Source organism: Bufo gargarizans, chromosome 1, assembly GCF_014858855.1.
Source record: "Bufo gargarizans isolate SCDJY-AF-19 chromosome 1, ASM1485885v1, whole genome shotgun sequence".
Classification (NCBI taxonomy): Eukaryota; Metazoa; Chordata; class Amphibia; order Anura; family Bufonidae; genus Bufo; species Bufo gargarizans.
In genome coordinates this window covers 375,622,925-375,634,367 of record NC_058080.1, presented here as the reverse complement: position 1 = coordinate 375,634,367, position 11,443 = coordinate 375,622,925, and the positions used below count along the sequence as shown (strand labels likewise).

General features: G+C 41.8%; 1 protein-coding gene across 1 annotated transcript; it reads right to left on the bottom strand.

The window, feature by feature from the left end:
* Window positions 1-944: 944 nt before the first annotated feature.
* LOC122931041 (dispanin subfamily A member 2b-like) lies at window positions 945-8,235 on the bottom strand. Its single transcript, XM_044284940.1, has 2 exons — window positions 8,017-8,235; window positions 945-1,133 (listed from the first exon to the last, which is right to left on the bottom strand). Exons 1-2 carry the CDS (start codon window positions 8,164-8,166, stop codon window positions 966-968), a joined length of 318 nt encoding a protein of 105 aa, XP_044140875.1. The 5' UTR covers window positions 8,167-8,235; the 3' UTR covers window positions 945-965.
* Between the last annotated feature and the right edge of the window lie 3,208 nt (window positions 8,236-11,443).

The following is an 11,443-nucleotide window of genomic DNA, read 5'->3' as shown; positions in this document are numbered from 1 at the left end:
GTCCGGGCTCCTGTTTGTGCTTCCTTGCCTGAACTCTATACCAGCTTGTTAACCCTCTGTGTTCCGACCTTGGCTAATTCCACTGGTTTTCCTCCCGTCTACTGATTTGGTTATATCTGTACCCTCCTGGTTTTCACTTTGGCTAAGTTGATTATCCTGCTTTCCTTCAGTCATCTGGTTTGATCTGCTCCTGCTAGCTTGCACCAGTTTTCTGATGCCTCACTCCACAGAAGTAACCTGGGTCCCTAGAAGTCAAGACCGAGCTGCCTTGCCGTGGGCTCTTGTGAATATCTACGGGTTGCCTTAGGCTAGTTTCACACTAGCGTTCAAATCTTCCAGCAGTCCATCACATTTGGCATAGCCGGAAACGGCCGGCACACCAGCAGACCCCATTGACTATAATGGGACTCGCGGGGATCCAGCCTGTTTTCAGCATTTGTGTTGGGATTTGGCCTGGACAAAAACTGGAGCCAATCCCAGAAACAGGCCATTCCCATTATAGTCAGTAGGCTCTGGCGGGGAAAAGCAACGCGATGAACTCCGACAGGCGATTCCTCTGCCAACACAGTCTGCCGGAAGTGTGAAACTAGCTTTAGACTCTATAAAACTGAGTGGCGTATGCCAGTAGGTAGCCATTTCTGAGTTTGTTGCTGTTATTCCGGTCTGGGATCTAAACAGTCATTTCTGGCAGGCGTCTGCACTGTGTTACGTGATGTGTAGAGCGCAAATCGCAATAATCATAGAAGGCTGCCGTTTCTCTAAACCTTCCTTGATCCTTGGCCATTCCAACAACAGTTGCAGATAATGGATGCTATAAAAACACTACCACACATTGTCACAGCTATGACCGAGAAATCTGAAAAAATTTCGGCAATAGCATGGCATCCTTATAGAAGCACGACAGCACATGCCGGTCATTTTAAGAAGACCTTTATTTACATTTTTGGGTCATTTATTTTTTTTTTTTAGTTCAGGGAGTTTTTTTTCATATTTGTAAATACGAGGAAATAAAGAACCACGGAGATAATGATTATAACGACCCCAATAACTGTAGCAGCAATGTTCAGGTTGAAGGCTGTACGGGAGTTCCGGTTGGCCAGGGCGGTGTCATTCTGGTGACAGGCATCACGAGTCTATATAAAAAAGAAGAAATTCATTAGTGCAATAGGGAGCATCAAAAATCCTTGACCTATATCTGTGCAGTTATATCTATTTCTGGGAAATAGGGGTGCAACTTTACAGGCTGTAGTGGTTGCATTTGTGACCAGGTGCTAAAGTCTAGGTGGCTCAAAGGCCCTCCTCCCACATTTGGCCGTTCAGAGCACGCCATGCAGAATCCTGATGTTAGCGTCTCGACCTTGTATACGATAAACAGGATGGATGAAGCTCCAGGACTATTGACGAGTGGTTGAGCCTTACATAGAGAAGACCGGGCGCTACTGTTGACAGATCCCCGTATATCGCGTGAAATCCGTTTTTGGTTTGTTGTTGGATCTTAAAGAATGAACAAGGTCGATACACCCCAAAATAAAATTGTTCTTCACCTCAGTCTTACCGTCAGTATGCAGCATGTAGAAATACATCTGATCTGATAATGTTAAAGTCTGGTCCAGAGTTGGGTTTATTTCAAAGGTCTGGTCTAGGGTCTGATTTATTTTGAAGGTCTGGTCTAAGGTCTGATTTATTTTGAAGGTCTGGTCTAGGGTCTGATTTATTTTGAAGGTCTGGTCTAGGGCAGTGATGGCTAACCTCTGGCACTCCAGCTGTGGTGAAACTACAACTCCCAGGATGCACACTTGCTTGGCTGTTCTCAGAACTCCCCAGAAATGAATGGAGCATGCTGGGAGTCGTAGTTTCACCACAGCTGGAGTGCCGGAGGTTAGCCATCACTGGTCTAGGGTCTCATTTATTTCAAAGGTCTTTTCTAGGATATGGTTTATTTTTAAAGTCTGGTTAGTAGTTAGAGATTTGGCATACAATTTACCATAGAACAGTATGTATAAAACCAAAAGCTAAAGCAAAAATGCACAAAGGAGATAAAAAAGCAAAAAAAAAAATATAAAAAATCTCAGGTAAAAAACTAAAATCAAATAAAAAAACAAATATGAAAAAAACAGCAGGAGCGCATGGCGTCATTGGTTGCTTTGACGCCGTGCACTTTATGCTGCCGCTGCAATACAGTAATACACTCATTTGATCTATACAAGTGTATTACTGTAGTGCAGCTGAGGCATGAAGTGATAACTTTAAAACGCTTTTACTTATCCAGGCCATTCTGCGATTGTTTTCTCGTCATGTATTATACTTCATGACAGTGGTAAAATTGAGTCTAAAAAGTAAATTTTTATTTATAAAAAAATTCTAAACTTAGCAAAACTTTGGAAAAATTTGCAAATTTCCAAATTTCAATTTCTCTAATTTTATAACAGATAAATAATACCTTCAAAAATAGTTATTATGGTACTTTACATTCCCCATATGTCTACTTCATGTTTGGATCATTTTGTGAATGCCATTTTATTTTTTGGGGACGTTAGAACGCTTAGAAGTTTAAAAGCAAATCTTGAAATTTTTCAGAAAATTTCTAAAACCCACTTTTTTTAAGACCAGTTCAGGTCTGAAGTCACTTTGTGAGGCTTACATAATTGAAACTACCCAAAAATGACCCCATTTTACAAACTACACCCCTCAAGGTATTCAAAACGGATTTTACAAACTTTGTTAACCTTTTAGGTGTTCCACAAGAATTAATGGAAAATAGAGATACAATTTCAAAATTTCACTTTTTGGGCAGATTTTCAATTTTAATAATTTTTTTCCAGTTACAAAGCAAGGGTTAACAGCCAAACAAAACTCAATATTTATGGCCCTGATTCAGGAGTTTACAGAAACACCCCATATGTGGTCGTAAACTGCTGTACGGGCACACGGCAGGGCGCAGAAGGAAAGGAATGCCATACGGTTTTTGGAAGGCATATTTTGCTGGAATGGTTTTTTGACACCATGTCCATTTGAAGCCCCCCTGATGCACCCCAAGAGTAGAAACTCCCAAAAAGTGACCCCATTTTAGAAACTATACCCCTCAAGGTATTGAAAACTGATTTTACAAACTTTGTTAACCCTTTAGGCGTCCCACAAGAATTGATGGAAAATAGAGATGAAATTTTAGAATGTAACTTTTTTGGCAGATTTTGCATTTTAATCCATTTTTTCCAGTTACAAAGCAAGGGTTAACAGCCAAACAAAACTCAGTATCTATGGCCCTGATTCTGTAGTTTACAGAAACACCCCACATGTGGTCGTAAGCTGCTGTACGGGCACACGGCATTGCGCAGAAGGAAAGGAACGCCATACGGTTTTTGGAAGGCAGATTTTGCTGGACTGGTTTTTGAAACCATGTCCCATTTCAAGCTCACCTGATGCACCCCTAGAGTAGAAACTCCAAAAAAGTGACTCCATTTTGGAAATACGGGATACGGTGGCAGTTTTGTTGGTACTAGTTTAGGGTACATATGATTTTTGGTTGCTCTATATTACACTTTTGTGAGGCAAGGTAACAAGAAATAGCTGTTTTCGCACCGTTTTCATTTTTTGTTATTTACAACATTCATCTGAAAGGTTAGATCATTTTTGTAGAGCATGTTGTCACGGACGCAACAATACCAAATATGACTACTTTTGTTGTTTGTTTCAGTTTTACATAACAAAGCATTTTTATAAATGATTTTTTAGTATCTTCACATTCTGAAAGCCGTAGTTTTATTTATTTTTTGGACTGACTAACTGTGTAGGGGCAAATTTTTTTCAGGATGAGATAACAGTTTGATTGGTACTATTCCTGTAATAGTACCAATCAAACCGTCATCTCATCCTGAAAAAAATTAGCCCCTACACAGTTAGTCAGTCCAAAAAATAAATAAAACTACGGCTTTCAGAATGTGAAGATACTAAAGTGCATATGACTTTTTGATCGCTTGCTATTCTACTTTTTGTGATGTAAGGTGACAAAAACTTTTTTTTTTTTACACTGTTTTTTTTTTTTTTTTTAACGGTATTCACCTGAGGTGTTAGGTCATGTAATATTTTTATAGAGCAGGTTATTATGGATGCGGAGATACCTAATATGTCTACTTTTTTATTTATTTATGTAAGTTTTACACAATGAATTCATTTTTGAAACCAAAAAAATCATGTTTTAGTGTCTCCATAGTCTAAGAGCCATAGTTTTTTCAGTTTTTGGGCAATTATCTTATGTAGGGTATAATTTTTGTGGGATGAGATGACGGTTTGATTGGCACTATTTTGGGGGGCATATGACTATTCGATCGATTGCTATTACACTTTTTGTGATGTGACAAAAAATGACTTTTTTTTACCAAGTTTTTATTTAAATTTTTTTACGGGTTCACCTGAGAAGTTAGATCATGTGGTATTTTTATAGAGCCGGCCGTTACGGACCTGGCTATACCTAATATGTATACTTTTTTTTAAATGTAAGTTTTACACAATAATATCATTTTTGAAACCCCAAAAATATCATGTTTTAGTGTCTCTTTCTAAGAGCCATAGTTTTTCAGTTTTTGGGCGATTATCTTAGGTAGGGTACAATTTTTGCAAGATGAGATGACGGTTTGATTGGCACTATTTTGTGGACTTTTTGATCGCTTGCTATTACACTTTTTGTGATGTAAGGTGTCAAAAGGGGTTAGGTCATGGAATAATTTTATATAGCAGGTTCTTATGGATGCGGTGATACCTAATATGTATACTTTTTTATTTACTTAAGTTTTACAATTTTTTAACAGCATTTAAAAAATAAAAAATAAATATGTTTTAGTGTCTCCATATTCTGAGCCATAGTTTTTTAATTTTTTGGACTACTATATTGTACTATATTGGTACTATTTTGGCACCTTTTTGATCGTTTGGTGTTGTACTTTTAGTGATGTAAGGTGACAAAAAATGGTTTATTTTGCATAGTTTTTATTTTTTACGGTGTTCATCTGAGGGGTTCGTTCATGTGATATGTTTATAGAGCCGGTCGATACGGACGCGGAGATACCTAATATTTCCAATTTTCATTTTTTTTCTATTTTTTACAATTTTTTTTAACTTTATTTGGGGAAAATGACGTTTGTTTTTTACTTGAAACTTTTAATTTTTTTGGGGAAAACTTTTTTTCACTGTTTTTCACTTTATTTTTTGTCCCACTTTGGGACTTCAACTTTGGGGGGGTCTGATACCCTTTACAATGCATTCCAATACTTCTGTATTGGAATGCATTGGCTGTATGAGGTTTTCCTCAGTGTGTATTACTCATACAGCTTCCTGCCTGTGAGATTCAGGGGGCTGGATCTCACAGGCTTTCCATCGAAAGGCAGCCCCGATGCCTAAAGAAGGCATCGGGCTACCTTCCATGCCATCGGGTCCCTCTCACAGCAGCACGGGGACCCGATGGCAGCTGCGATCCCCGCCCGACATCGCACATGCCACGGTCAGTGCTGACTGCGGCACATGAAGGGTTAATGTGCCGGCATCAGTGATTTCACTAATGCTGGCGCATGCAGCCTGGGTCCGGCTATCAGTGACTGCCGGACCCCTGCCGCGGATCCCCATGAAGTACATGTACGGCACGGGTCTTTAAGTCCCGCAAAGAAATGACGTAAATGTACGTCATGGGTCCTAAATGGGTAAAAAAAAAAAAAAAAAGAATTGCAGTTAAAAAATGAAATTAAAAAAAGTTGCAGAGAAAGTAAATTGCAAAATAACGGAAATGTTAAAGAAAAAAAAACAGCAAAAGGATAAAAACATTAGTTTTGGCTAGTGGGTCTGCGCCTGGGAAGGGTAAACTATATATTTTTCGCGTTTGTATCCGTATTTCGCCATAGCAATGTGCACCTGCATAGGGTTGTGCTGACTGAACCCCCCACATTTTTTTCTTTGTAGTATATATTAGATTATGCTGTCTTTTTGAATGTTTAGTTTGGAACAAATGATTGGATAACCTTAATAAATAAATAAAATAAACACAAAATAGAAAAAACATGTATACATCAAAAGTGTTCGCTGGGGGGGTGAAACTCTTGCAACGCCCATCAATTGGCTGTTGTGCTCCGGTGAGCCTCGCAGCTAAATAAAAACACGTCACCATCCATTGGAGAGCAGCTGTGCTTATCATAGCTCAACCTCATTCACTTGAATGGGACTGAGCTGAGCCTATCACAGACAGGCAATAATATAGTGCAATACTTTAGTATTGCAGTTCTCCTGTATGGCAAAATGAAACAAAAGTGTACTTTTTGGTATTGCTGCGGGGGTTCTTCGGAGACGGCATTGCAAGATACTGCAGTCTGCCCGTCGAACCCGGATGACAATAATGGGGTCCACCAGAGATCTAGCCATTTTTGTCTGTCCGATTCCCAGCATGCTCTGCCGGAACAGCCTGCCAGAAAGGGTAGACGGAGATGTAAAAAAAGCCTTAAGATAGCTCAGTGATGAGCACTTGTGCCTTGTGGTTCTGGGTTCAAATCTGACTTGGGGCTCATGCGCCACCCGCTCCGTGCATTGGGGACTGCATGTGGCTGCCGCAGACGGGTGCAGAGCCATTCAACTTGAAAGGGTCCGTGATCTGTCCAAACAAAATTGAACATGTTCTATTTTTTTGAGTTGTGGAGGCATGAACAGAAAAGTACTTTGTAGTGCTTCCGTAGGGTGCCATAGCTCTGCTCCTTCTGGATTGAGGACCCATTCAAGTCAATGGTTTCGCATCCGTGATGCGGTGCACAAACGGCCTGTGCCTGTATATTGCGGTCCTGCTGTTTGTGAGACATAATACGTGGCCGGCCGCCACATGTTCGTGTGTATGAGCCCTGAGGCTGGTTTCACATATGCATTACAGGATCTGGCAGGCTGTTCCGGCAGAGGCTGGGTACTGCCGCTCACAGCGGGTGTTCACTGACTGTAATGGGACCTGATGGAGATCCGGCTAGATTCTGGCATGAGGGTCAGCATTCCACCGGCAAAAACTAGTACAAGCATCGTTTTTTTGTCCGGCTGAATCCTAGCACTTATGCCAGAAACCACCTATATCAGCGCTGGGTCCCCTTATAGTCAATGGGGTTTGGTGGTGCACTGGCTGTATCTGGCCATGCTGGATACTATGAGCTCTGCTAGGCTGTTCCTCTGCCTGCCAGATACTTTAACGCATATGTGAGAGTAGCCTAAAGGCAACATTTGCATGAAGTCTGTGTGCTCTCCCTGTATTTGTGATGGCTTCCTTTGGGTACTCTGATTTCTCCCCCCCAAAAATACAGAAAGATTTTAAGCCTTAAAAATGAGCCTGTTAAGCCCTGCAGATTTTATCAGCGCTATATAAGCAAATGAAATTAAAAATTAAAAAAACAAAAAACAAAAACATATCTGCTATTAGGGTAAGGCCCCATGCACACGACCATGTCCGTTTTGTGGACTGCAAACTGTGGATCCATAAAACACGGACACTGGCCGTATGCGCGCCGCATTGCGGTGCAGACCGCTTGAGTTCAGTTGGTCCACGATCCGCATGTTGCTGTCGAAGAAAGGACAAGTGCTTCTGGGTCTGTGTGACCGCGCGGCAAAAGATAAGACGTGTCAACATGCAGATTGTGGACCTATTGAAGGGAATGGTTCAGCACCACGATGCGTTGTGAACACAGCCAGTGTCCGTGTTTTCTGGATCTGCAGCTTGCAGTCCGCAAAACGGACAAGGTGGCCTGCATGGGGCCTAAATGTAGAATTCAAATGTTATTTATAGCTTACAATGAACAGCATAAAAAAAAAAAAAAACATTTTAGTTATAGGCACCAATGAAAAATATATGTTGTCCTGCAAAAAATAACAATTCTACAACGACAATAATAACAACAAAAAAGAAAACGCTATGGCCCTTGGAATATAATGAAAAAAAATTGCTTAGTTCGAAATTGGTTAAATATTGAAAACATAATGAGAAAGAGTAGGCATTTTTTGGGTAGTTACCTTGATGGAGAATAACAAAGCCACGATCCCAAGTGGCAGGCAGCAACAGATCAGGTTCACAATGGACCAGATCAAGTAATCCTTCTGAGGGGCCCGGTAGGATGCTTGCCCGGGCTGCACGGTCACCGCATTTGTAGTGGGTTGGTACATTTTCTTACAGTCTCCCTTTATCCGCAGTTGCAGTAGACTTGTGTGTGACTCCTGTGCTGCTTCTGTTCTTGGCACTTTGGTGTGGTCGGCTTTATGTGTAGGGGTGGAGTTCCGTAGGTCAGGAGTTCTTTGGCCTATTTTACATCTTAAAGTGCACCTGGCAGCCTTTCGAGGAAATAAACGTTACACCATACTTTGGAATTTTTGTTTGGACCAGGAAATTAGTTGCAGGCAATTCTATATCTAGTAAGTCCTTGATATATTTTAAGTTGGGTTCTTTCTCATTTAAAAGTGGTTTGGGTGCTTGGCTTCATGAAATTAGTGACATGAATGAATCTGTGGAGTCGGGGTGTTGTCTTTGGTAGCACTGTGGGCCACAAGACGGAAGCTTCTCCTCTGGTGGCTGAAGTTCTCCATCCTGACAGCTGTTGGACCTGGCTGAGATACACATGTGCACACACTGGAGCAGTATTTCCTGTCTAGGCTGAATCTCCTTCCCTGGCTGTCAGGCCTGGTCCCTGCTACTGGAGTTAGATGTTATAGCGGCTTCTCTCTTTAAGGGACACCATGGATATTCAAATTATGTAACAAGAAATGGCACGTGAGGTGCAAAATGTGTTCCTTATGACCCACCTATATGTCTACTATTTGCTCCAAACTTGTAGCCTTTGGATCACAAATAGTACAAATAATCCCCTTCAAGACCCATATACAAACCGCCCACAGCAAGCAGAGATCTTAAAAACTGTGAGGAATTGAAACCTGAAATATAGTACTGAGTTACAGAACTTTTCATTATGCAATGATTTTTCTTCACTTCACGAAAACCTCTTTTGTTTATCAAGTGCATGTCTTTGTGGTTCTGCAGCGTCCCACTACACGTGTGTGGGCACTGCTTAAAAACACTTTTTGCTCTAAAAACTGTATTATGCTGTATTATGTGACTTTGTACTAATTTACCTGCAAAATCCCTGTTACCAGGCAGATTAGGTGTAATTTATACATCCCACCACTAGATGGGGATAAAACTTAGGTCTTATATATATATATACCTAGGTCAAGCCTAGTGAAGGAGAGGAGATCAGATCAGAGTGGAGATCAGGGTTGAGAATGGATCAGAGTCTAGAGCAGATAGATCTGAGTAGATCAGATTAGATTAGTTGGAGAGAATGCAGAGTGAAGACTCCATAACACCAATTAGTGAGTGGAGCCAACTTCGCTATGAGGTAGTACCAAGATGTGAGGCGCAGAAGAGCGTTTTCCTTCTTTGGCCGGACTATAGACTTGCATCCCTGACCAGTAGGAGAGAATTTGCCTCCCTGGAATAGAAACAAGCTTCCTAACGATTCATCGGTGATAACAGCCATTATTGAGGGTTACAAACACCTTTGCACATGGTGGAGGACTTATAGCTTCCGGCAGCCACACCATACTTCTGGTAAACAGGGTAGCTAGCTGTCCCAATATTCAGCTTGGAGGGAAAGGACAAGGTATAGGACTGAGCACATCAACAGGAATAAGATACTCCCCAACCACAGCTCAAACAAAGCCTAAGAAAGCCTGGAAACAGTGGATCTGCAGAATTAACTCTAATACCAACCAGAGACTGTATTTTGTACTGCTGCAACCAAAGTCATCAACAGTAAAAGTTGTGAGTTGCATCTTACCACTGTCTACCTCATTATTACCACTATTGGTTGTACCACCATTAACAGTACTGGCGTCACGACAAAAACCATCAAGGGACTCAGCCGCAACAAGCACCCTAAGCACTCCTAACATCAAGGGCACCTCAACCACCATCTTGGCTGATGCTTCCCTACCAGAGAGAGTGCCCCGGAGGATTTCGTGCTGTCCACCTCAACACTGTGCTGCCAGCCCAGGGAGGCTTTCTGCTAACCGTGAGTAAAGTGATGAACTCTGTGTTATAATTTGGCCCCTCATCGGTCCACCGTGCACCTCACGTGTTGCCCCAGCGCTACTGGCTGGCTGCAGTTCCTCTTTGGCTGATGTTATGGCAAATGATTAACTATCTGATGATTTATTTAGACGTTTCGATCCGCTTCCTGGGATCTTTCTCAAGCAGTGAAAGATCCCAGGAAGCGGATCGAAACGTTGCGGGTCTGGTGAATAAAGTTTTTCTACTATTTTACGCCTTGGAAGTGCCGTGGAATTTCTTCAGCCTATTATTTGGCGGGGGATCGCCTCCACAGCCGCTGGCACTCCGCTTGTACTTGCTATACAGCTGTGCTGCCCAACCTTCCTCTTTTGTCTATTGATGATTTATTTATCTAGATTCTTCTGCACATTATAACTGACCACACTATTGCTCTTCTTCCCTTTGCTCTTCTGGAGTCTGTCTATGAGAATATTTGCCCATTCATCTAGAAGAGCATTTTTGAGGTCAGACACTGATGTTGGAGGAGATGGCTCAGCTCACAATCTCCATTCAGATGTTGAGGACACGACAAGTTCTTCCACACCAAACTAAAGTACTGGTAGTAACTGGAATGGATGGACTACAGTACCCTGAAAGATTAACAAAATTAGGGTTATTCACTGTAGAAAAAAGACGACTGAGGGGAGATCTAATAACTATGTATAAATATATCAGGGGACAGTACAGAGATCACTCCCATCATCTATTTATCCCCAGGACTGTGACTGTGACGAGGGGACATCCTCTGCGTCTGGAGGAAAGAAGGTTTGTACACAAACTTAGAAGAGGATTCTTTACGGTAAGAGCAGTGAGACTATGGAGCTCTCTGCCTGAGGAGGTGGTGATGGTGAGTTCACTAAAAGCGTTCAGGAGGGGCCTGGATGTATTTCTGGAGTTTAATAATATTACAGGTTATAGTTACTAGAGAGGGGTCATTGATAGAGTTGAGCGGACACCTGGATGTTCGGGTTCGAAGGGTTCAGCCGAACTTCACAAAAAAGTTTGAGTTCGGGACCCGAACTTGAACCCGAACCCCATTAAAGTCAATGGGGACCAGAACTTTTGAGCACTAAAATGGCTCTAAAAATGTCATGGAAAAGGCTAGAGGGCTGCAAATGCCAGCAAAATGTGGTTAAGAGCATGGCAGGTGCTCTGCAAACAAAGGTGGATAGGGAAATGACTTTAAATAACATAAAGGAAAATGCAGCAGCACAACAGTCGGATCCTTCAGTGGTGGTGCCCGTGGTGTCAGTTGCCAGTCCGTAGCACCCCGTCACAGTAAATACAAAATAGAAGATGTATCACGGCACTCTCATTTCTTCAGCAGTTCTTCACCAA

Bases quoted from the DNA above. Each gene is read 5' to 3' on its own strand.
- LOC122931041 (XM_044284940.1), bottom strand. From the start codon at position 8,166: ATGTACCAACCCACTACAAATGCGGTGACCGTGCAGCCCGGGCAAGCA. The intron at 1,134-8,016 runs GTAACTACCCAA...TTTTTTATATAG, and splicing joins CTTTGTTATTCTCCATCAAG to ACTCGTGATGCCTGTCACCA.